General features: G+C 49.5%; 2 protein-coding genes across 2 annotated transcripts in view; both read right to left on the reverse strand.

Annotated features, from left to right (window-relative positions):
- LOC310769052 (membrane-spanning 4-domains subfamily A member 4A-like) overlaps positions 1–26,216 on the reverse strand; it is a 639,318-nt gene that overhangs the window by 480,643 nt on the left and 132,459 nt on the right. The window lies entirely within an intron of this gene.
- On the reverse strand, positions 755–24,833 carry SCN1B (sodium voltage-gated channel beta subunit 1). Its single transcript, XM_083628053.1, has 6 exons — positions 23,322–24,833; positions 8,226–8,392; positions 6,036–6,279; positions 4,776–4,917; positions 3,223–3,333; positions 755–2,030 (listed from the first exon to the last, which is right to left on the reverse strand). The coding sequence occupies exons 1-5, from the start codon at positions 23,365–23,367 to the stop codon at positions 3,267–3,269; spliced, it is 666 nt and encodes a 221-aa protein (XP_083484179.1). The 5' UTR covers positions 23,368–24,833; the 3' UTR covers positions 755–2,030; positions 3,223–3,266.

The following is a 26,216-nucleotide window of genomic DNA, read 5'->3' on the forward strand; positions in this document are numbered from 1 at the left end:
TACAGAACTGTCTTTGGTGGGAGATTCACCTGGCATCTTCCTTATGATGCGAGGCAAAGACCTTCCTCCTCACAAAGGCATTTGATTAACTTGCATCAGGGGTAGAGAAGTTCCAGCCCATAAGCTGCATTTGACCCAATGCAGGTCTCAGAGCTACAAGGTTGTTTCACCTCCAGCCACTCTCACTTGCCCCACACCTGACCTCATAGGTGATGTCAGGTTTGAGGCAAGCAGAGGCACGACTAGAAAACAGGTTTGCAAACCCCGTGCTTTGCCAAGCGTAGGATTGGCAAAGCCTTCATGCTGCAGTTCCCAAACATCGTACAGGCTGTTGGGTGCTTGGGAGTTGCTGCACAAGCAGCTCTGACAGGTGGGTGGGACAACCCACCTGTCAAAATTGGCCCACTGAGATGGAGAACCTACGGATCAGATCTGCAAAGCCGAAAATGTTCTCCACCGCCGACTTACCTAGTCTGAACTTCTCAATTATTAAATCTGTGTTTTAAGCTTGGGGTTGCAATGAGTTGACTGTGTTGTGCCTGTGTCGCTTTTGGTTTTATTTCTTACTGGTATGTATTTATTTAAAGCAAAAACTTTAAGGATATAGGGCGGCATGCGCACGCCACAAGTGATTTCTGCAATGAAATAAATGGAACCCCATGGTCCACGCAAAGTGTTATCTGTTCCATGGTTGCTTTACCACACATCTGCATCTCCTTTCATCACAAGAATGACTCACTTCAACCAGAGCTGGTGAAATCCAATATTTTTTATTATTTATTTATGAACAAACTCTATTCTATTATTGTGATGGTGGGCAGCTGGTCCCTGGGACCAGCCCCGGGGTCTGAGGAGAGGGGAGGGCACAGTATTCCCCGATGAGCCAAAATGGCCTGACTGGGTAGCGATGGATGTAGGAAATGGAAACGTGAGGAGGGGGAAAGGCATGAAGGCATCGTGGGAGGAACTGATATGCGCCAGGGGCAAAGATCGGGAAGCGAATTTGACAAGACGCCAGGAAGGGCAGAACAGTAACAAAGTTTGGGGACACATAGCCAAAGGAGCAACGTCTGGATCCAGGCCCCCTACACCAATTGAATTTCTGCTCTGCGGCATCTTCCTTTTGCAAGATCCCTTGAGCAAAACCTTCCGTCAGGGGGACACCCTTGAGGGAAATCCTCTCAAGACAATAAAATGGTGGGATCCAGCCAGGGCAGGCCTCTGTATTGTCACAGTTCATATATCCAGATATATATCAGATATTCACCCCTCAAAGGTATTCCTAGATTAGCGCCCCCATCTTAAGGTCCTCTCTAAGGGTCAGGCCTTGTGTAGCAGCCATCTTGAATACCTTTCTCCACTCCAGTTCCTTGCCGGATGTGGCTGCCCTGGGAGCAGAGAGATCAAGGCAGAGGCCTAACAACATGACATGAAAGGAGGGGGAATGTCGGGGAGCCAGGCAATTGCAAACGGCAGGGGCCTCCTCTCCTCAGACCCATAGAAAGTGCTGGTAGCGAAGTAACGGGGGGGGGGGCGAGGGGGAAGCGCAATAAATGTGCAAAAAACCAGAAAGCGCAAGTGCAATTGCTCTCAAAAGAAAAGAGGCCTCGGGCGGCGCAACGGGGGGGCCACAGCAGCAAAGGGGCCCCAAGCTTTGTGTGTGTTTGCGAGCAGCCATACCGCTTTCTCCTCATGCATCGCGGCAGAGGCGACCCTTTGCTCGACAGAAGGCGAAAAGGATGTGTCCTTGGGAAAAAAACAGCAAGGTGCCTGCCGGAACAAGCCGCCCCCTCCCCCTTTTCCCCTTCAGAAACACACGTCGTCTGTCCCTGGGTAGCCGGGCCAGATACAGAGCTCTCTCTTTTTATTATTATTAAAAAATAGCATGCTTGGTTAAAGGGGGAGGTGGGGGAGGGGAGGCCGTGCAGCGGGGTGGGGGAGCGGCTGCTTGGCTCCAGCTCAAATCTTCTCAGGGGCTGCTGATGCCTCTGCTGAGTCACTTTCCCTCTCCGCCATCGTCCTCCTCGTCCCTGGAACAGCGTTAACAAACACAGGAACGTTAGATAACTGCCACCGCATAATGAGAACCTGAGCTCAGGCTTACCGCCTCCCTCCCTCTCTCTTTTCTTTTCTCTCAGGCCCCAAAGCGGCTCAGGTCCAGCACCGAGGGTTGGCACAATTGAGTTCCTGCCATGCCTCATCTGAGGTGGGAAGTGGGCACAACTGCCAACCCTAGAGACCCCTGCCCCCTTGGCTGCCTCTCCTCCTTGCTGCCGGGGCCTGTTTGCCCGAGCAAGAGAGCTGTGAGGAGAAGGTATGGCGGCTTCTTTTTCACTCGCCTCGGCCTCCCCCTCTTGACCAGGGGTCACCAAGCTTTCCAGGCGCATGGGCACGCAAACTGGGGAAATTTCAGTGGGCTTTACACAGCCAGACACACACCGCAGCCTGTCCTGTTGGCTGCAATGCTTCTTCCAAGCCTGATTTCTGTGGCGTGGGGAGCATGGGTGCAGGAGAGAGCGGACTCTGTGGGCACCGAGAAAGTCCCATAAGGGCCCACGGGTGCCCTGCTCTAGGTGCCCATGCGGACTGAGCCCAATGGGAAAAGTGCAAATGAAATAACCTAGAATCGGCACTGGGTTTCCGGGCCCTTTGACAGCAGGGTGATGGAGGAAGGCTCAACAAGGGCCAGTTTCCCCAAAGTTGTGCCACAGTCCAGGGGAAAGCTGAACCCCCCCCCCCCGGATTCTTCCCTTGCTACACAGCTGTTAAAGGCATGCGAGTGCCCCTCTGTAGTCGAAGTTGGCAGCCCTGCCCAGAGACACAACTTTTCTCCCTCTATACATCACACCGTCTCCCCCTGCTATTTAATCTAAAACGGGGAAGCGGTAATAGAATGCTAACTAACCTTTTCCTTCAGAAGCCTGCCAAAATCACTCTCGATATTAGAAGCCGTTAGAGCGGGGAATATTGAGTGCAATCGCCATCCACTAGAGGTGGGGTTTTTTTGTTTGGTAGGCCCCATGGCAACAAAGCTTAATTGCTCATAACTGCATTTACCTACATTTGTCCCTTGCTAACCTCTTGCCTCTTCCCATATTTCCCTATCCGCCTCTCCTTCCCATCTAGATTTCAGTAGTCATTTCTACTGAGAAAGGGGCATCTTTTGCTGATGTCACTCTTGGAAAACAGGGGGACGAAGCGGTGATGTTCACAATACATTACCTGCCAGCCAGGAATTCCTGTGCCCGCCAACAGCCCTACGTGGGCTATTCAGCTACCTGCACCCCTGTACAGTTTTCCTTACTTTCCGACGTGATGGCCAAGTACTCAGAGCTGTCAGGACACAAGAGAGAAGCGGGAATATGTGTGAGGTGGGCTTTTGCCCCGATTCCCCACCCTCCATAACCAGGGCTGGCACCGGCACACGGCAGCTGCAAAAGCCCCAGTGTGGCCCGTTGCTGGTGCCTATCGTGGGCCCTTCTGTAAAATAACTGTGTTGTCTTTTCTGGTGCTGCAGCAAACACCAAATGGGTGGGTCTGGGAGCTGCCTGCCATTTTAATTTCCCAGAATGCCCTGAAGTGATGTTACGCCAAGGGCATTGTGGGGAAACAACATAATCCCCCCCCCCAGGCCCCGGTGCTCATCAGGGAATGACTGCTGCCTATTGTTGTTGTCAGGTTAGCCTGCCAAGGCAGCCTCAGGCCTAGGTGGGGGTACATTTTGACAAGCCCCCTCCTCAACAAACCTGGAGCTGGCCTTGTTCCAGGTTCCGCTTAGTGGCTTACAAGCCAGGTTGGGTCTGCCAAAGCTCTCTAACCAGCCCCTCAAGTACATGTGAAGGCCTCTTCACACAAAGTTTATTCTCGGGGAACCATCAAGGATATTTTAAGTGTTTGGCAATAGCATGCCTCAAGTGCAGTTTGAGGACAACAGTTGAAGGTTGCAACGCTTCTAATTGCCAGTGGCTAGAAACCACAGGAGTGCTCTTGTGGGCTTCTCACAATGGGCATCTGGTTGGCCATTGTGAGAACAAGATGCTGGCCTAGATGGGCCACTGGCCTGATCCAGCAGGGCTCTTGCTATGCTCTTATGAGTGCAGCCAACAGGTGTCCCAAGGACTTGTTTATTCTGCAAGGAGAGCTTTGAGGCAGGCAATGCTTTCAGCTGAGCCTGCAACTTCCTGCCAGGCTAACAAGGAGGATTATAACAGCAAAAAGAAAGGGTGAACCTGGCTTTGCCACCAGTTAAGGCATAAAACCACTGCAAGACACACAGAAGTCTTCCACTGGAAGGGCCTTTGGCCTGCTTCCCAGCTCCCTCTGATCCAGTAAGACACACGGTCCGGTCCAGATGTTTTCACTTTCTGCATGCTTCCCTTGTGTTCGCCACCTCCAGCAGGGCCAGGGCCAGCATCTGCATCCTCAGGCAGCTACTGGGCCCTGAGTCCACTGTTGTTGGCAGCCCTGGGCTTCCTACACCAGTCCGGGAGCCACCTACCACTTTAAATTACCCATATTGCCCCTGACGTAAAGCTGCCCTGAGGCACTGTGGGAAATTTAAACAGCAATGACCCTGTAGTGATGCACTGCAACCATGTCATTGCCCTGGAGGGAGTTCTGCCTATGTAGGAGCTGGCCCAGCAGAGGGCACTTTGGCCAAGGTGGGTCAAAGCTGGAGATAGAACTGGTCTCCTGTTGCTCTTTCTTTTGGCTTCTCAACACGTGTGTTTGCGCACACGCACAACTCCCCTCCTATCGCCACCCACGCTTCTTACGCATTCTCTTGAGCAGCTGCCTCCGTCGCCGCGGCGATCTTCTTGTAGCAGTAGACCATCTCAGCCACCAGCCAGATGGTCAGGACGACGATGAGAACGTACATCATGATCTCGGAAACGATGGATGCCATTTCCCGGTTTTCTGTGAAAGGAAGGACAGAGATAAGGATGTGCAAAACAAAACAGGCACACACACACCCCTAATGCACGTTTCTAGCTGCATTTGCTCTCCGGCTCCAGATTTTGAGTCATGTTTGTCCTGCCATGCAAATTGGTCCTCCCTTTAGCTTGGGTGTGGGGAGCCTCTTACCATTCTAACAATTTTAACAAGCAAAAGCTCCCTGCATCCATGGTTGTTAAAACTACCCCCCCCTTCCAATTCCTATTACAGCAAGACACCAGAACCAAAAGGGCTTCCAGATATAAACATGTGCCCTTAGTTTTCATCCCCATCTGGTAAAATAGGCTGCCACCGATTAATCAGCTACAGCTCTAAAGTCAGTGTATCTGTTGCTTGGACAGATTAAAGCTGGTAGCTCTATGCAAATGACTGAAATTTGCAGACTTCCCGGAGGCGTCTGGTTAGCCAGTGTGGAACACAAAAGCTGGAGGAGATGAGATGGACCTTTGGTTCACCAGTGCTTTTCTTCTGTTTTAAACCAGGCACAGGAAAATGAATCTAGCCAGCACACACATGAAGGCCAAGTCTCGCAGGTGGGTGGAGCTGACCACCTGCCAATCACCTGAAATTACTGTGATACCAGGTGACCCATTTTTGAAATAAAAATTCATTGGGGGGGGGGGGAAACAACAACCCCACACGCAGTACATGGGGCTTCCTTAGCTTATTTTCAGCACTGGGAAAACCCTGAGTGCAGTGCTTTCCCAAACCTGGCTATCAGCTGATTGTCAGGGCTTGGGAAGCCTCATCCCCAGCAGTTCCCAAGCGCTGACAATCAGTTGCTAGTTAGCACTTGGGAAGTGCTTTGCAGGCACAATGGATTGGCTGGGACCGCAAAGCCCCTTTTGTCCACACCCTGCCTTTACCTGCCTCACACCTGACATCATATACAAAATCAGGTGTAGGGAAGGTGGGTGTGGCTTGGCCAAAACGGCCTGGTGGGTCTAACAAGGCCTCTGGGCTGAAGGAAGGATCCCCCGTCCCTGTCTTAAGCTTACCACTGTTTCACAGCCCGCCAAGAGTCCCCCACCACCCCAGCTTCTCCCTCCGCTTCTCCTTAGCTCCAAGCTTATACTTACGTTTCTCTACCACCGTAACATGGATGGTCTTGTTGACCATGATGTTGTGTGTGAACTCCGCCGCGAAAAAGAGTGTGCGGTTGACAGTGCAAACGTATTCACCCATATGGTCAAAGGTCACATTAAGAATGAAGATGGAGAGATCCTGCAAGTCCCGGATGTTCTTGGTACCATTCCAATGAACCAGGCCCTCAAAGCGAGGATCCATCACGTTGAGCCTCTCATCTGGGTCATAGCGAAGGATCTGGAGGACAGGTGAGGTTCAGTCCACACACAGAGAAGCCTGGTTGGCAGAGGTGGCCCTACTATAAGGCAAGACGTACTCAACTCCAATCTTGAACTCACTAGGTGGACTTACGCAAACCACTTCCACTCACAGCCTCAGACTCCCAACCCCAGTCTGGAAGGGAATAATACAGGCTTGCATATAGGGTTGTTGGCTCCGAGCCTGCTTTCAGGGATGATGGCGGGTCTGCTAGGCCAGATTGGGACTGGTAGGGTGGAAAACAGGGAGCCCAACAGTAGGTGGCGTCAGAGCTCATAACAGGCAGAGCCAACTCATTCTAGTTTTGTCCCAATCCTCCTCCTGTGGAATTCTGCAAGGGCAACACTAATGCCCAAGGCTGATAGCCCTTGGGCTGGTTGTAAGAAGGCAGGCAAGTGCAAGCTGGTTGAGGACAAACTGAGCTTGGTGGGGCAGTGCCCCATCAGTCCATCTTCTGCCCTACCAGTCCCAATGTGCGCCACCCTCCCCTACCCCTGTTCCCTGTCCATCGGCCACAGTGGCTGGGGCTGATGGGATTTGGAGTCCAATATCTGGAGGGCCATAGGCTGCCCACCCCTGTTGCAACTAGGTGAAGTATAGGAAATACTTTGAATGCTGGAAAGCACAATGCAAATGTTGTCCTTTTTTATTATGATGGTGACTACCCTGTAAAAGACATCTAAGGTCCACCAGCACGATTTTTATGGGCTTTGCTTTCACCATCCTGCCTCTATCCTGCTCCCAAAAGTCTTTTGCCTGCATCTCTTTCTTCTTCTTTCTCTCTGCGACCTCCTATACATGCAGGTGCTCCTAAAATGGTTAATCATTGATGTAGTTAATAAAAATAGCCTGGGGAAGAGCTCTCGGGAACACCAAGTACCTTGGAACTCACAAATCAACAAAGCCATTTCAAAGGAACAAAAGACACCCAATTAACATTGGTCTCTTGGAGAATGGGAGGACCAGCAAATCAGACTACCTGCATTTAATTGCGGTTGGTGTACGAAGAGTGTGCATACTCCATGGGTGTCCATTTCACGTATAGTTTCCAGCATTTAGTCAACTTATTTGTTATATTAAAACAGTGCCTGCCATCCTGGGATCAATCAGTAGAGGAGAGCATATATATATATATATTATATTTTATTCAATAGAATTGGAATGCTAGAACAAAAAAAATTCCTCTAACTAGTTTTCAACAACTTAAAATACTTATTAAAATATTGATAGGAACAAACATTTAAGAACAAACTATATAAAAGATGTAAAATATAAATACAATGAGGGATTTTTTTTAAAAAAACCCACATACTTTAAATTAAAATAAAATGTTCAAGTTATATGCCTGGGTCGGCTTGCTGAAACAAAAGATTTTTTAGCAGGTGACGAAAAGAATACAACTCCTGCCTAATATCAATGGGCTCCAAAGAATGGGTGCTGCCACACTAAGGGATCGATTTCCTACAAAAGCAGAACAAGCATTACTTAGCACTTGCAAAAGTACCATATATATTCCCTCCATGGTTGGGGGGAGCCCAGCCCCCTGAAAAAATACATTGAGGGGGTGGAAACAAAACTGCCTCAGCCCCTAGGAATCAGTGCCTATGTACCGGTCTATGCAGTTTATCCCAGTGTCTGCTGGCTCATGGGGTGCAAAGAGCAACTGGCTCCACCCCCTAAGCCGCCATTTTGAAACCGGCTCCACGCTTTCAGCCCCTATTTTGCACTTGCCTTGGATTGATGGGCTTTGCAGTTCCAAGTTGGGATGAGGACAGATCCCACAAGCTTATTTATTCTAGATCTGTGTATTTATGGTGAAGGTGCTTACAACATTTCCTGGTCCAGGGAGTGAACAGGCCATTATGCTACCCATCCCATCGCCCCCTCCACACAACCGCTCACCCTTACATCGCCATGGCACACACCTTGACGTATTCTTCCTCCCCCTTCTGCTTGAAGAACCACTCGGTGAAGGCCTCCGCCTCCGTCTCGCTGCGCTTCTTGCAGGAGATGCACAAGATCTGGAAGCTGTTGCCGGCCACGGCCTCGGTGTACGAGTCCACCTCCACGCAGCCACCCTGGCACAACGTCACTGGGAAGGGGAGGCGGGAGAGAAATCACATCAGAAAGGCAACCAAAGCTTCTCACGTGTCTCCGGCTTTGGAACGATTGGTTTGTATCCTCTCACCAAGGGCGGCCATCTTTGCCTCCCTTCCTGGCAGCAGAATTCTTCCAGTGGTTAAAAGGATTCTAAGGTCTCAAACATAGAATAAATGTTGATAATTGCAAACATACGTAAGTATATAAACCACATGTCTACAACAGTACAGGAGAGCAATCCAAAAGCCATCTTGGCTCCCCTAAAGACTCCAAATTTTTCCTCTGCCTCCTTAATCCCTCTTGCCTGAGACCACATGGGCAGGTAGCAATGAGGGGAAGTTCCTGAAGGGACTCTCTCCTATACCTATGAATCTCCTTTGTATTAATTGTCATTGTTTGCCCAGATGCTCTACATTGAGGAATGTCTGAGGGACATCCTGATTGTCTTATCAGATGCTAATGTTTTGTGTAAACTGTGTCTGGAACTATGCAAAACTTGTCAAATCCTGAGGAATATCACACCTTGGCCTGCCTGAGCCACAGTAACCTCACCTTATGTGTGATGTGATTTCTGACTGTAAAGGAGATGTCCTTCTTCACCACGCAAAAATGAAAACCCTTAAAGGAGATGTTTCTTCTTGGTTCTGGGTCTCTCTTCGCTCCTTGCTAGGTGGGGAGAGAACTCTGTTGCAACAGAGAAATAAAGATCTGCCTTGCTTTCATTGCATCCTGCTTCCATCCATTCATCTCTGACCCATCATGGACTTAGGGGACTCAATCCCTTGGGAAGTTGGGCAGCAAAAGACAACCACCCCTATTTTTCTATATCACAGACACTGCTAGCTTTCAGTTTTGGAGACCCACACTGAGCACAGAAATAAAGCCTCATAATTTTAATATTTTGTCACCTGCTGAAGACGTTTCTGTTTCACCAAGCATGGTCAGAGGAAGTATACCTCTGGCTTTTTAGGTACACAACATACATTTACATACCAATGAAAATAAGGGAGGAGGAGGAGAGGGGATTTCAGCAAATGTAAAATTGCAATATGCTGTCCTTTGCTCCTTTGTTAGCTCACACAACCATGCAGAAGGCCTCAGTTTTCCCCCCTCTCGTCCTTCCGCAAGGTGTCTGCTAATGCCAATAAATACAAATGTAAGTCGACGGTGCGAGTTCTGACTAATGCAGCCGCAACAGACACTGCCAGCTCCCACCAGCTTCTTGTGCCTGCCATGATGACCCTTGGAGCTCAGCCTATGGCTGGCGGGAGGAGAGGGCCATGGGTCTACAGGAGTCTTCCCAGAATGCCTTGGGAGGGGTGGAAAGATGCCCAGTGGGGCAGGAGAAGCTGGAAAAGGGACAAGTTAAGGAGCATGGAGGAGGGGCCAGGGCCAGCTGCGGATGTCTTTCCGCCGAAGAACTTCCTCTAAGGAGCTAGAGAGCAAAGCCTCACAACAGCTTTTAGGCTGAACAATAGTGAATCTTCCCTAAGGCCGTCCTCAGAGCTTCACGGCCAAGTCTGGATTTAAAGCTGGGTTCAAGCTCAATGTTCTAACCACTAGGATTGCTGACCTCTGCACCAGCTCATGGTATGTGGCCCTTTAACATTACTCTGATCTGGAGCAATCACTAGAGCACCCCAAATACAACTTCACTGAAGGTCAAACCAGACATGATTTCAAGGACATGATTCATATGCTTGTGACCAGGGCCCTGTCTCATTTATTTACAAAAATTACTTCCTTCCGTTTGTTAGACTCTGCTAACAAAATCACCATCAAAGTGGCAAAATTCTGTGCATCAGCAGGCACTGCTGGGAACCAGATGATTAAAGCCCTCTACCAAACACACCAGCACTCAAAAACTAGTTCTAGTTTAATTGTGAACAAAGCGTACACAATGCTTTTTGTTATGTTGTTAATCCCAAAAAGGCTTTTGCCTGGAAACTGTAAAATTGCATGTGTTTAGATGTATTCTAGTGGCTGATCTGAGATCGTAAGAATATTGATTGATAATCAAGTCCCACAGATCTGAATCATGAGCACAGGGAGGGGATGACAATTTTATCTCCCTCTGCCTTGCCCCACTTCCCTGCTGAAAACCCCATTTCCAGAAGCTGTCATTTGGTTCAAAACATTACAAGTGGGGCAATGGACAAGCTCGGGAAGCGATTTTCAGCAGGAAAACAATGCAGGAGGAAAGGATTAACAGCCTCTGTCAACTCTCATTGACACTCTGACCCTGCAGAATCCTGTTGACTCAATTTTAATTTATGAATACTTGCTTTTGTCATATGCGAATTATTGTCCAAGTGCATACAAAGGGCATTAATTGTATCCTTCTGTTTTGTATTCTGTTATCTCTTATTTAATTAATTAAAAAAACATTATTTCAACACACACACACACCCCACAACCCTGCATGGCATGATCCTAATCCATATCACCCTCCACCCCTGCCCCAACTTTCTGGGTTCTTTCTCTAAACAAAGGGATGTCAGAACTCATAAACACAACGGGTTGAGTGTGGGGAGAAGTTTTTCAAATTAAAACTGGGGCAAATAGCGGCTGGGGGCACAATTTTAATTGGTGGGGAAGGCTTTTTATAAATAGATGTTGCTAGATGCAGACATACAATTCTATGACCTGATTAAAGTTCATGCCTGAGCCAATATGGTCCAGAGCAGGGATGCAGGGCCTCAGGCCCAGATGATGCCCTCCAGGCTTCCCCACCTGGCCCCCAGGATTCTCCCCAGGCCACACCCCCTCCCGAGCTGGACCCCTCCCCAGCCCTGCATTGCAACCTCCTGGACTGCTTTTGCCTGGCTGCAATGTGCCCTTCGATTCCTGGTAATGCTTCTTTCTTGCCTGGATGGAGGACAGAGAGGGATGGGTGAGCATGAAGAAACTGGCCTGCTATTCAATGTTGCTGTTCTTTGTTGTTGTTTTTTAAATCACATTGTTGCCCCTCCGACTTTTGTCTCCGGCCCCACCCACCAATTGCATGTGGCTCCCTGAAGATTGCCCAGAAGCGAATAGGGCCTTTGGGGTGAAAAAGGTTCCCTACTCAAAGTTCAGGGTTGAAACTGGAGGCAAGAGTTCCGTCAACCAGATAGCTCAGTTGGTTAGAGCATGGTATTGATAATGCCATGGTTGCAGGTTCAATTCCCTATATTGGATAGCTGCATATTCCTGCATTGTAGTGGGTTGGACTAGATGATCCTCAAGGTCCCTTCCAATTCTACAGTTTGATGATGATAATGATTTATTAAATATATCCCGCCCATCTATCTGGGTTTCCCCAGCCACTCTGGGCGGCTCCCAACAGAACATTAAAAACATGATAAAACTTCAAACATTAAAAACTTCCCTAAACAGGGTTGCCTTCAGATGTCTTCTAAAAGTCAGATAGCTGTTTATTTCCTTAACATCTGACGGGAGGGAGTTCCACAGGGCGGGCGCCACTACTGAGCAGGCCCTCTGCCTGGTTCCCTGTGGCTTCACTTCTCGCAGTGAGGGAACTGCCAGAAGGCCTTCGGAGCTGGACTTCAGTGTCTGGGCTGAGCAATGGGGGTGGAGATGCTCCTTCAGGTATACTGGGCTGAGGCCATTTTGGGATTTAAAGGTCAACATTTTGAATTGAGCTCGGAAATGTACTGGGAGCCAATGAAAGTCTTTCAGGACCGGTGTTATGTGGTCTCGGCGGCCACTCCCAAGCACCAGTCTAGCTGCCACATTCTGGATTCGTTGTAATTTCTGAGTCACCTTCTGAGATTCAATCCAGATCCTACTTTGCCATGGGAGTCACTGAGAGGGGTCTTGGGCATCTCTCTCACCCTCAGTTCCCCTTCTGTAAAAGGAGAATAACTCACAAGATCCACAGGCAAACCACTGGAACAGAGGACACTATTCTGCGGAGATCAGCTGCATCAGCAGGAAGAACACAGCTGCCATCTGTTAAGACTGAGCTCCTGCTGAGGCACCGGCGCTGCATATGTTACAGCGCATTGACTCCCTGAATCCAGAAACGTCTGAGGCAAAACTGAGCGGAGGCCCAAATCCTAAACATACTTACTACGGGAGTAAGGCCCACTAAATCCATTTGGATTTACTTCTGAATAAGTATAAGATTTTGCTGTACGTGATAACGACAATGACAATGCTACAGCAGGATTGGAAAACCTGTGGCCAGATGTTGCTGGGCGAGGACCTGGGAGACCAGGGTTCAAATCCCCACCCAGCCATAAAGCTCACTGGGTGGCCTTGGGCCAGTCACTGCCTCTCAGCCCAACCTACCTCACAAGGTTGTTGTGAGAATAAACGTCCGATACAAATATCTCACATCCCTTCCACTATCCCCACTTCCATCCCAGGAGATTCACTTGGCACCTGCAGATGCCACAGTTCAGGTGGGTTTGTTTGACATTTCCCAAGTCGTATCATGCTCTCATTGCACTGCTGTTCAGGGGTGTAAGAAGGGTGTGTGGTGTGTGCGGTCCGCCCTGAGTGTCACCACTGAGGGGGGTGACAAAATGCTGGGTGGCACTCACCGTGGGGCCTGCAGTGCACCCCAGCCACGCGTCTCTCCTGGGAGAGACACAGTGGCCTGGGCACATGCAGACTCCGCGCTGCCCAAACAGTCTGACCGCTGCCTCCCCCCCCCAGCTGTAGGGCAGCTGAGTGGGAGGAGGCAGGCAGACTTTGGAGGCCTCGCGGTGCGCCCCGCCCTCGCCCCACCCCTATGGGCGGCTCGCCCCACCCCTATGGGCGGCACACTGCCCCAGGCGCCCGAGTGGCTTCCTCCGCCGCTGCTGCTGTTCAACTACCATGTCCCTCATTCCCATATTAGTGGGGCAGGAAAACTGACCCCACTAAGTCTCCTGATGTATATTTTGCTCTAGGAGGCTTCGTTTGGTCAGAATCGGGGATACACTTCCAGAGTTAACACTACATACATTGCTTCTGCTAAATGAGCCACCACAAGCTGCTAGAGGGCGTGAAAATTTGTGTCCTGGGCTTCTTAGACCCGTCTACCTACATATTATCTGAAACCAAAGGGGCGCATTGGTTGCCAGGTATGATTTTTCCCCCCAGCTATCCTACCCCACTATACAGATATATAGCTGTCCAACAGTTTTTACCTCCATTTTTAAAAACAAAAACAAAACTATCTCTCTCTTTTTTATATATACTTTTCAGGTTTATACATTTCACTGATTTTACAATCATTTTGACATTTCAAAACTTGACTTCCTTCCCCCTTTTTCTGCGGTTCCTTAAATTTATTTCTAATGTATTCTGCATATCCTAATTAACTTAATTGGCTCATTTAGTCATCTTCTTTAAATATATACTCTTACGAAACTGCAGGTTATTACAATAATCCTGCCGTTGTTTTTATCTGTTTACAATTTATCTGTAAATATTCAATAAACCATTTCCATTCTTTTATTTTTTTAAGAAGTTTGTTATCTTGATTTCTTATTCTTCCGGTAAGTTTCACCATTTCTGCATATTCCAGGAGTTTTTGTATCCATTCTTCCCGTGCTGGGACACCTGTGCAGGGGGCGAAGGAAGCAGAACCGCCACCCAGTGCAGGATGTCGGGGGCGGAGCAAGCTGCCCGGTGCGCATGCGTGCGCACCGCTACGTACAGCGCATGCGGCGCTACGTACCACGCATGTGAGCGCACCGTATGGACGGTGGCGGAGGGTGCAGCTGCAAGTGGAGGATCTTCCGCATGCGGCGGCGGCATGATGGCGGCAGCTCGCACCGCCGCACCCGGGGTGGCAGGGCAAGTCCCTCGTGGGGTGCCTTCTTGTCACCCCTCAAAGATGGCACCTGGGGAGGACCACCCCTGCCCCCCTTCCTCCGCCACTGCACCTGTGAGCTTGGGCCCCAGAACTGACCAGTAAGATCACCTCACCCCACAAGGAATCCTGCCTCTTCCTTGGGAGTAGGAATGAAAGCGTCAGAGTGGAAAGCCTGCAGAGATCAATTACTGGGACTGCATCATCATTAAGTGTGACTGAGCACCCGTGGGCGAGTAATTGAGTAGGTGTGACAACATTGTTGGCAAAGGGAGGAACGCATGTGCGCATGTTTGTGGCTGCAAAGCGTGTCAGCACACCAGTGGGCGAGAGCCAGCGTCCTCCGGCAGGTCATTTTCTTTCTCCCCGCTTTTCATGCATCAGCAATGACACCCTGCTGGCTCGAAGGACAGAGCTTGCAGAGGGAGCTTTGCTGACTTCAGCACACAATCAGCAGCATCTGAAGCACCAGTGGTTCTTTTGCAGAAGTCTTAGTTGCTGACCAACTCTCAGCACTCTCCTGCATGAGAACCAGCAGGACATGACGTTCAGCCTCTGCGATCTCATGCCGGAAACCCCCAGGGCTTTAAAAACAGGCTTGTAAACAGCTGCTCACCTAGGGTTGAGTCAAAATCTGGCTCAAGGTAACCAGGTAGGGGAAATTATGAAAGTTACTTTTTCTTGAGGGTTTGGCCCCAGGTTTTCCTAGAGGGGGCAAGGGCTTAACAAGATGCCTTGATTCCCTCACATATACATGTGCAAAGTCTCCTTCCACATGGCTGCTAGCATGCTTGGAAAGGGCAGGTACAGAAGCAGCAGAAACAAAAAGAGTGCGAAGGGACCTCAGGGCTCCAGAAACACAGGCAGTTGTTTCATTCCATCTAGCTCAGCAGCACTAACAGGCAACGAAGAGGATTGTGGGATGAAGGAGAAATGCGATTCTGTTTGCGTTTAACAAGAACTGCCTTACCTACACTTTTCAAACCAATATGTGAACTAAACCGTAGCTCTTCTTCAAAGTTTGCACTTCTCTGAATTTTGCAATGCCAAACCAAACACCACGTACCAAAAAATGAATATATGGGGGGGCTGCATGAAACATAGGGTTGTATCCAATGTCAGCCCTACTCAGAGTAGGCCCAATGAAAGCAAAAGATATAACTTTACAGTCATTCAATGGGTCTACTCTGAGTAGGACTTAGCTTATTACAAGCCATATGTTTGTGAAAATAACATACAAAAATGCACTATTTCCAGGGGGAACCGACTGCAAAAAGTGTGTAAATGTGCATGCTTTAGTTTAGATCCCTGCATTGCAGGGGGTACAACTAGATGTCCCTTGGGGTCCCTTCCAATTCTACAATTCTATTATTCTATGTAAACTGTAACATGTTTATCAGGAGAAATTGACATAGAAGTGTTGATGAATTTTCATGAGGATTTTTTCCCCCATCACAAATTGCTGTCGAAATGTGGAGAGCTGAATTTAAGTCTGGAAAATTGGGGGGGCACCCCTTCTCCAACTCATCTCCTTCAGCCTGAATTAGCAAACAAATATATATTTTAAGGAGGAGAAAAGGGGGTGAGATTGGGAGCACTAGATGCCAGCTTACTCTGTCTGGGTTGTGTTTGTATGCGTGAATATAAATATTATTTTAAACAGGAGGTGCCAGCTCCAGGTTTTTGGGCCAGCGGAAATCAGTGCACATGCCCAATCCCAAAGGAGAAAACGCTGCCTGGGAGAATGTTCAAAGTGCTTTTCCTCTTGCCGTTGCAGAACCAGAGCCAACTCTGAAACATCTGAGGCTAAGAGAATGGGCTCCCAGGACAAAGCTGGATGCTTCCCGATAGCACCTCTCATCCATCCCTCTAATAGCAAACACAGAAGGTACGTGCCAACAGGACTGTAGCCAAAATGTGGCCATTGAGAAACAAGAGGGAGATATCAGCATGCCTGGAGAACTGCAAAGGAGAGCTGTGTTTTTTTGGGGGGGGGTGAATTTAATGGATCAGGGAAAAACAAACCCAAATGGGGACTGAAGAGGCTCAACGGCTGCAGAACACTGAGTATCTGGTTGAAGGAGAACGGTCATGCGGTGGAATAGAGGAATAAAACGGGAGTATCCTGAAAGAAGCTGCCGGGTTGGCTGGAACACTGAGCAGCTAAAAGGCACGCTGCAACATTGTGTTGCAGGTCCCACTTGTTTCATGCGCTTCTGACACCAAAGATGCTTGCTGGGAGATCACTGCGCCTCCTGCGGCCCACCAGGTGAGAAGATGGAAGCAGAGGCCGATGGCCAAGGTTTCTCAACAGTCTGCAGGCCTTAGCAAACGCCCGACTTCCCTCCGCGCTGGTGCAGACCCTGGGAATGCATGGACCTTGCAAGGACCTTGCCGACGGGTGTCAAGCAAGCTCGGGGAATGTCAGGAGGCGGGTGGACTGTATCTTCCTGAGCACTGCCATTTGGCCACAGCCCCACGATCAACTCTGCAGCACTCGAGCAAGAGCCGTGAAAATTTAATGATTAGAAATGGGCCGACCATTAGTTTTAAGTAGCGTCCAGAAACACAAGCAATCCCCAGATGTACAGCTCCTTCTATTAGCATAAGGTAAGAGCATACCTTTAATACTGTTTGCAAATTATGACATCACTACTCCCCCACCTTTAAAAACATACAGTTTCCTCCTAAATGTCTTGCTCCCCTTTGCTGTCTTCTAAAGACTGGGAGAATTTGTCAATTTCTGTTTCTTTCAGTGTCTCGTCCTTTCAAGCCTTAAGTTCAGTTCTGCATACAGTGGTACCTCGGGTTACATACGCTTCAGGTTACATACACTTCAGGTTACAGACTCCACTAATCCAGAAATAGTGATTCAGGTTAAGAACTTTGCTTCAGGATGAGAACAGAAATCGTGCTCCAGCGGCGCAGCAGCAGCAGGAGGCCCCATTAGCTAAAGTGGTGCTTCAGGTTAAGAACAGTTTCAGGTTAAGAACAGACCTCTGGAACGAATTAAGTACTTAACCTGAGGTACCACTGTATTCCCATATCAGTTTCCAATTAAAAACAAATAAATGCAGAAGCATTGCTACCCTCAGTTAAAATGGGTGGGGAACTTCAGGCACTGGGGCTGAATGCAGCCTTGCAGGCCTCACTGAATGTGGCCCTTGGGACTCTCTTCAGGCCACACCCCCTCTCCAAGCCACACCCCCACCTCATTAAATGCTCTGGCCAGGCCAGAAAGTGTCCTTCAACTTTGTGTTAATGCTTGTTGTCCTATATGGAGCACGGAGAGGTTTATGTACAGAAATCTTTGACCTTGGGGTGGCTGGAAGGAAGCTTTACTGTCCTAAAGAGTCAAATCTATTGTTGCATCTATTTTGGCCTCTGGCTCCGCCCATCACTGACATGCGCACACACAGCACAGAAGGTAATGTAGTCTTTGGGTGGAAAAAGTTTCTCCGCCCGAGTTAAAAGGAACAGCTATCAACTGAAGTGAAAGATCTCTGCCTGAAGCCCTTGATGGACAAACAGATTTCATAACTTGGGGGAGGCTAGCAAATTAATACCCAGTGCAGTTTGGGCATCAGCTTAGATTGGATTCCTAGCCCGTTTTAGCACCACATTTTTCTTGGCCCTGGTTGTAAATTAATGGGGTGACTTGGAAAGCTATCAAAGTGCTCTCTCTGTGCTATTGGTCAGCATCCAGAGGCCCTGGTATGAAATCTGGCCAACTGCATAAGACCACTTGGCCCATCTGTTGCCAAACCATGGCCAAAAGGGCAGAGAGTGTGGCATCTGCAGCAGAACAGAAATTTGCAAACGAAGGAATGGGGTGCTTTGGGAGAACCGGGGCATCTCCTTGACCCTCCGCCCGGACTCTGTTCTAGCCCTCCAGAAAATCTGGCTGCTGACGAGGGTTGTACACCCTTCGCACCCCAATGAAAGCATCCTGCCCAACAGCAGAGGTGAGTCCAGGAGGGCCACACCTGAAACAAATAGGTAGCTACATATTTAAAAAGGTGTCATTTGTATGTCATTTGCAAAAAAAAAAGGTCAGTGCAGCCCAGGCACAGTAAGCAAGCATGCAGCTTCCCTTTTGTAAATAGCCTTTCTTTGGGGTTACAGATCCCAAAATGTGATAATGGCCCCCCAATTCTGATGGTTTCGAAAGGGGATTAGACCATTTCACAGGTCGTCAAAGTAGCTACTCTTGGTGGCTATTTCCAGGACCAGAGTCCTGTCTGTGGGCTTTTTGTAGGGCCAGCGGGTGCATGAGGCAGACTGAGGCAGCCACCTCGGAGGACAGAATCCCACAGGCCAGCATACTGCCCCCCCATCCTACCCACCTGGGCATGTGATACCCCCCCCCTTTATGCCCATAAGGGCATAAAGCCCCCAATAATTTTAGTTTGGGGGCTGAAAGAGTTTTCCCTCATTTGTTCACGTTAGAGAAGTGAAGAAATTGTTTGAGGAATTTAGAAGTAGTGGTGCACAAGGTACAAAAGGTTTGCGAGATTGGCTCTAGAACCCTAAATTCCTGTCAGCTCAGATGACATGAGTAAAACTTGTGACACATTGCGCAGTCTACCCTACCACATCAGCGGACGCAGATGTCAAAATTGTTCCGCTTTCCATTTCATTGTTTTAACGTCATTCCACCTGTGCGCCTTAATTCAGCACTAGGCGGTTTGTGAAATACAGCTGGTTCGCAAATTTCAGGATTTAAAACAGATGGATCTGTATGCCTTTTGTATAGCCCACTGCTATGGAGACTTTGTAAAAGTCCCTTATTTTGGATTGATGAAGATATACACAGGAAGATGACAGATCAAAGATCAGGGGCCCAGGTGAGAGCTGGGAGGGTCTACTTTTCTGTGTATGGAGAAAGGGATTTGATAAAATTCCAATAGAGGACTTTTGGTATTCATTCTTTTTATTTTTCTCCTTCTGCCTCTCTCTCTCTCTTTTATGTTATTCTTTATTCTTTTTCTTTAGATTAGTTTGGCTTTTATTGTATGCAATGTAGAAAACTTTCAATAAAAATATTTACAGAGAGAGAGAGACTGACTTCAGCATGTATTGCTAAATAATTGCTGATTTCTGAAAAAGCACTTCAGTGTTAGGAATCTCACTTCTAATGATCACGTTCTGAGATCCCGAGAAAAGCCCATATAATAAATAAATACAGGTAGACACAAACGGGAGGAGGGCCATGACATCACCCGCCCATTCCACTATAGAGACGTACTGTTGACATAACAAAATATAGCACACAAGCCTTGCCAAAGTGTAGGAAGGATGCGGGGGGGGGGGTGGAGACCGGGAATAGATTCATCCAGTACTTTCCAGAATGTGGAAAACAGGCATTGGTTTTCTTCCATCTGCAAAGCATCCAGAGCTTTTGATTAAGACAGGCTTGCAAATAGCAACCAGCCCCTGGGGTGAGTATATATTTTTTTAAAAAAAAATCACTTCCAGGCTACCAGGCATAGGACAGTTTTTGAAAATTGGGAACAATAATTATTTTATTTTAGCTATACATAAATATGTGTGGGAAGGCAACCAATAAATTTTCTTTCCGGGGGCAGGAGGGATCAGTCCCTTTGCTGTGTGGTATAGTATATTACTGGCTTGTTGAGTCTACTTTGTTTTTTTACTATAACCCCAAGATCCACAAACAGAGGTTAGGTGCAAAATATATATAGTTTAGAATTAAGGAACAGGGCAGGTTGCCTCTTGAGCACATCCTGAGCCTGGGATTTTGTCTTCATCACCAGAACTGAACTGAGCTCATAATCGTTTCACATAGCAATCCACTCTTAGTGAGCTTTCTTCATCTCAGTGGCCTAATTTAGGAGGGAAAAGTTCTTTTGCAGTTGCAATTGTTGAAGGACTAGGAGTAAGGGGGGAAGGGGGGAACCACTCTTGCTGATCTACTGCAAATCATCCTGAGAGCTAGCAGATCCCAATCTACTTTCTGCCCACCTCTGGTGTAGCAGACGAGGAATTGGGACACCCAAATTTAAAACCCGCGTTCAGCCATATATCAGTCTTCGTAATCTTGGCGGTCCGTCACTGGCTCTCAGCCTAACCTGCCCCACAGGGCTGTTGTGAAAACAACACTGAGATGGAAAACATACATGCCGACCTAGGTCTTTGGAAGATTACAATGAGGTGGATAAATAAACTGGTGTCAAAGGTTTTGGAATACCTTCCTGAATTATGTCTGTCCAGCCCTATATTTCTACATGCATTCCAATGGGTTTTATTTCAGTGGGCAAATGGTTCTTTATACCAAGGAGTTGTTACAGCCTTATGCTATGTCATGTTGCTCATTTGCTTTAATCAGCTGTTTTAATATTTCTGGTTGTGGCTGCAATCCCATGCACGCTTACCCATTTTATACAGTGGGACTTATTCCTGGGTAAATACATAGGATCGTTCTGTGTATTTAATGCAGCTTCTTCTTCTTCCTTTACGTTTTACTCCCCTGGGTGATCCGGCAAGTGAAAAAAGCAGAGGCACAAATGACTGGAAATAAATAAATTGCTAAGTAGTGGATTGATCTGCATGTCTGCTTTGAAATTCCCGCCCCCACCCTCTATTCTTTCTGGATCCAGGGGGCTGTGTAGTACGAGAGCAAATATTGCTCTATGGAGTCCAATTATTTTCACTATCCTGCATCCGCGAGGAAACCAATGCACACAAAGATATTGGCTCGGGGTCGTCGTTACTGTGCTCAGCAAGGTAGGAGCACCTAAAGGCACCACACACACACACCCCTGTGTATTTCGTGAAGTTGGGGCATCCCACTGGGTCAGAACAGAGAACCCCAAAGCAAGGGATGGGAATCTCCATAGATAGATAGGCAAGAATTTGCTGGACTAGTTGCCACCTACGACATCTGGAGGAAGGCCACAAGTCCCTGCAGATGCTATCAAAGATGGTGGGAGAGTTTTCATAGAATCGGAGAGTTGGAAGGGACCACTGCCAGTGGTTCTCAACCTGTGGGTCCCCAGATGTTGTTGGACTACAACTCCTATCATCCCTGAGCTCTGGCCTTGCTAGCTAGGGGTGATGGGAGTTGTAGTTCAACAACATCTGGGGACCCACAGGTTGAGAAAGGCTAGCCCAACGCCCTGCAATGCAGGAATCTTTTGCCCAACGTGGGGCTCGAACCCACGACCTTGAAATTAAGAGCCCCATGCTCTACCAACTGAGCTATTCCAAGCACCTTTCTCCTTTTCCTCTGCCTCCTCCAAAGCCATACAAAATCTATGGGGATGAACCAGAAGATCCTGGCACAGGAAAGCACAGATGTGGAAGGGAGTGGGTGGAGACCGGGCAGCACAGTCAGGTTAGGACTTTAGGGCAGCAGTCCAGGGCCCCAGACTCTGAAGAATGAGGGTCCCCCAAGCAGCAGGGCTCGGGATGCCATGTTTTGAAGTCGAGTCAAACACATCGCCATCTAAAGTGTTTGGGAGTGGGGAGGATAGTCCAGGGTCTAAAATTACCTGATTGCACCACTGGGAAGATTTCTAAAAGCAAGAAGGTATTACGCTACCTATAAACCCATCAGAAAGAGAAAGGCTGCTGACACGCAGGAACAGAGATAGATGGAAGGGGACCCAAGAGGAGGCTGGCAGGAGGCAGGAATAGGCAAGGTAGGTTTTCTAGAAACATTTGTACTGGGCAATTTCCCCATGGAAATTAAGGGTAGTTTGCCACCGGGGTTTTTCTGATGCCCCAGCGCATGGCCTTATTTAGCATTTTTATTTTGCTTGTATTTGAGAAAGAAAGCTAGAAACTTTGAAAATGCCATGTTCATCTAATTTTATATTAGCAGTTGGCATTCATTGTTACTCATGAATGCAAAAGAAGAAAAATACGTGGCAAACTAAAGCACCGAAATATTTTTTGGGGGGTTAGGGGGAGGTCACCCCACATTATTGACAGCAATGGGTGTGATCCTTCCTTAGTTTGCTTTCCCCCTGTCCATTCCCCCCCTCGTTCTCATAGTTTAGCCAGAGAAACACTTATATTTTGTCTGCAGCACCCCCCCCAAAAAACACCTCTATCCTTTCAACTGCTCCTGCCTTATTTTTTCACACACTTCGCTGTTTCTCTTCTGCACACAAATGCACAGCCTGATCCTTCATTTGTAGATTCAGGAGTAAATCCCACTGGCTTTAGCCGGACTCACTGGGACCCCTTTTGGAGAACATCTTAGCACACAACAACTGGGGCTCCTTCCTTGGGCTATTGTTCACTTAAAAGTCCATTACCTTTGCAGCCACTGTGACTATTCACTCCCACCCCCAAATTGCTATTACATTTGCAATCTGCTCCTGGTTCCTCTGAGATTATCCCTGCTGGGTTGACTGTATGGGGAGGTGCTACTTTGGGGCCCTTTTGGGAACAGACAAAGAAATCCTGACATGGATTTTAGAGGCCATGGAATGGACTCTGTGGGACCTTTAAAAAAAAGTGCAGAAAAGGATTGAGTGGCAGTGGTGTGGCCTCTGTTCAGCCCTGCACAACATACACAAAATCCTGGGCCCTAAGACTGGGATCAATATGCGAACCCTAACAGAGGGAGAGAAGAACTGGAGCTGGATTTCAAGCTCCCCAGGGCGGACTGTTTGCACCCTCTCCTTAAGGGAAGTTCTGAAAGAGAAGAACCCCTTTAGAGGGCCAGTGAAAGCTCAGAGAAGACTCCGCACTGGGTTCCTGGATCTCAAGAGATTCGGATTCTATCTGAATCATGCCCCAGAAAAACAAAAACAGAAGCCCTTAGCTGTATTGAGGAGGGGGCAGGGATGTGCGTGTTTTGCACTGGGTTCAAGTCCCACGACACAAAATCTAGGAAGTGGGTTTTCTTGGGATCGAACCGCGTGCCTGCGCAGGCCCTAAATGAGCAAGAGGAGTCCTGGTCCTTCCTTAGTCTTCCCCACCACCACCACGACCCAGCTAGTTTTGCTCCCCCTGCACGTCTAAACTGGGCTTCCGCAGCACCCCCACCGAGGTCCCACTCCGTACCCTTAGATCCGGATTCACCCCGTTGCCTCTCTCTTCCTCCCCTCGCCCCCACCACCCCGTTTCTCCAACTCACCCAGGGCCAAGCACAGCAGGAGCGAGATGGGGCGCGGGGTAGCCATCCCGGGGGGTTCGGATCCAGGGTGCGCGCCCTTCTTGGCCTAGGGGGGACAGACACAGCGCCGGGCTCCCCCCGCCCTTCCCAGCAACCTCCTGCGGTCAACAGACAGACGATCCTGGGGGAGAGTCTTCCAGGGAGGGTATTTATAGCCCGGGGCTGAGCTCAGCGCCCGCAGGAGAAAACCCAAGAGCGCCTTGGAATGCCGGAGCCGGATGCAGCTGACTCGGCCTCGGCCACTTGATCCCGCTCGGCCCCGAAGAGGGCGGCGGCGGCAGGGGGCGCTGCGCCGCTACTTGCCCCGACGGCTGCCCCTTGCGCCGCGGCGCTGCGACGGGACGAAGCCGGGGACCTAGAGCTCGAGGAGATGCAGAAGAGGCGGCCGGCGGGAGGATCCATAAAAGTTGGGATGGGCCCGGAGAGCGCGCGGGGGTCTTTTCTCCTCCTCACCAAGCCAGGGCGAGGCGAGCCGGGGTGGCTTGTCCTGCCGCAGATCCGCGTCTGGAGCTTTGAATTTCCTGCCAATTTTCTTTCCAAAAAAAATATTTGTTTGCTTGTTTCCCGGTCCCAGGAGCCGTGTCCTCCTCACTCCGAGGTGCGCCGGCCAGGCTCCAGGCGCTCACGGCCTTGCCCCGGGTCCGCTGGCTGCAAGGCTCCGCGAGTCACCTTTAAATCCGGAGTGCCTTCCGAATGGGCATCCTGTCTCTTTTTCTCTGCGAAAACACGGGCGTGCACATACACACACCCCGATCTAACCAGGCAGCGCAGCCCGATTGGCAAAGCGTCTTCGGCGCGCGCAAGGAGGAGCTACCCGCCCCCACGAGCAGGTGCGGGACGCAGCAGGGCCGGATCCATGGCCGGTGCGCGGCGCCTCGGAAGCCCCTTCGCGGGCTGTACTTGGGACGGGGAGAGGTCAGATCTTTTTAACCGCTTCCTGTCGCCGGTAGGGCTGGATCGAAGCGAGGAGGAATCGATTTTGGAGACAAGACTCTGCCTGCTGCAGAGGGATGGGAAGGATCAGGGTGTGGGGTGAGACGCTGCCCGGATGACCCTCCCTCCTTCCTTCTCTCTCTCTCTCTCCTTCCCGCCTTCCTTCCTTCCTTCAACTGGGGGCTGCGACGCGGCGATTTGCCCGCTCTCGCCTTGCCTAGCCTTCCCCGGCGGCGCGCACCGCTGCGGCAAAGCCGGCGCTGGCGGCGGAAGGCTTGGGCTTGCTGGCGCTGCTGCTGCTGCTGCTCTTGCTGCTGCTGTCGGAGAGGGCGGCTGGGAATGAATCAAAGCGTGCGCCAGTCGGAGGGGGAGGGCGCAGCGAAAGTTGATGCATTGCAGCAGCAGCCCAAGCAACAGCGGGAGCCGAGCAGGGAGTCGCCACGCGGGGCAAGCCGAGGGTAGGCAGGCAAAGGGAGGGCGAGCTGGCTGGACGTGAGCGCCAAGCACTGCGCCCACCTGCCCACCCGTCCGCCTCCGCCTCCTCTGCCGTGTTGTGGGGAATAATCAACGAGGGGGGCGGGTGTGCAAGGAAGATCAGGACGGAAGAGGGATGCGTCACTCTCTGCAGTGGCTGCGGGAGCGGAGGAGCCCGGCAGCAGCTCGTCCCAAGTCGTGTCTCCCGCCCCACCAGCACGAGTCACGCCCACGGTGGGTCTTCGACCCCCGCGCGCCTTTCTCCCAAACGGCAGGCGCACCTCGAGATTCTAGTTACGAGAAGAGAAGGGACTGCCCCGAAAGTCTTTACAATGCCCCTGATCGGGCCCTGAAGGACACTTTGCACCGGGTCAGAAGCACTCTCGACGTTGGTGTGTCACGTGAGTCGAAGCCTTGCAATAGGTCCCTGAGGATGAAACTCCTTGGCCTCTTCATTGGTTATTGGGTTTACAGTATTTTCACCCGCTCTTCATAAAATTCTAGCACAAACTACAATATAGTTATAACATTTATTTATTTTTTGAAGATCAATTAAAACTATGTTTGCTGCCTCCCATCCTAGTAAGAAAAGAGGTGCCCCGCTCAATCCTGTCTGTGGCTACTGGGTGATGACAGGGAAAGGCACTTTGCAGATACTCAGAGGCAGCCTCAGTTTTTATCAGCAGACCTGTTGCTCTTTGGCACTGAAAACAGATTCCTGGACTAAACCGCAGAAAGTGATGGTTGACTTAAGCCCTTCTGCCTGATCCCAAAGAGAAAAACCTCGTTGTCTCTCCCCACTCCAGTCCTAAATTGGGTAGACAAAAGCAGATGAAATCCCTTAATCTACACACAGTGCAGGCTATATATTTTAGACAGGGCACACTTCTGATTCTCTTATCCTGACAAAGTTTAGGACACGAGGAGATGCCCTCTACTTAATCAAATCATTGGCCCATGTAGCTCAGTATTAGGCAGAGCCACACTGCGCATTCAAAGCACATCCAAAGCACATGACTTTTCCCAAATAATCATGGGAACTGTGGCTTGTGAAGGTTGCTGGGAATTCGTAGCTCTGCCAGGGAGAAACCACCACTCCCAGGATTCCCATGTGCTTTCAGTGCCTGTTGGACGTGTTGCCCGTGGGTGCAAAGGCACCTTAGAGGTCTTCTGCTGGTGTCTACACAGCTTCCGGCCCTCCCACTCACTGCCCCCATGGTCAGGAGGTGCTAAGGGAGAGTATGTTTTTATCCCTTCTAAAACTTTTCTTAAAGAGTGACACACGTTCCTATGTGCTTTTAAACCTCAAATTAATTTTACTGGATCTGGCTTTCTTCCAGATCCCTTGGAAAAGCAAAGTGTGTGTTTTTTGTGTCCCCTATATTGGCAGGGGGCTGATCTAAGGAAGCGAGAAGTGACAAGAGCGGTGGCACCTATGATGCTTAAAAT

The sequence above is a fragment of the Podarcis filfolensis genome (assembly GCF_964270895.1).
Source record: "Podarcis filfolensis genome assembly, chromosome: 8".
Classification (NCBI taxonomy): domain Eukaryota; kingdom Metazoa; phylum Chordata; class Lepidosauria; order Squamata; family Lacertidae; genus Podarcis; species Podarcis filfolensis.

Coding starts and splice junctions, on each gene's coding strand:
- SCN1B (XM_083628053.1), bottom strand. CDS start 23,367: ATGGCTACCCCGCGCCCCATCTCGCTCCTGCTGTGCTTGGCCCTGG. Junction 4,918..6,035: donor TGTTACGGTGGTAGAGAAAC/GTAAGTATAAGC, acceptor TTCCTTTCACAG/AAAACCGGGAAATGGCATCC. Junction 3,334..4,775: donor GCAGCTGCTCAAGAGAATGC/GTAAGAAGCGTG, acceptor GTGTCCTGACAG/CTCTGAGTACTTGGCCATCA.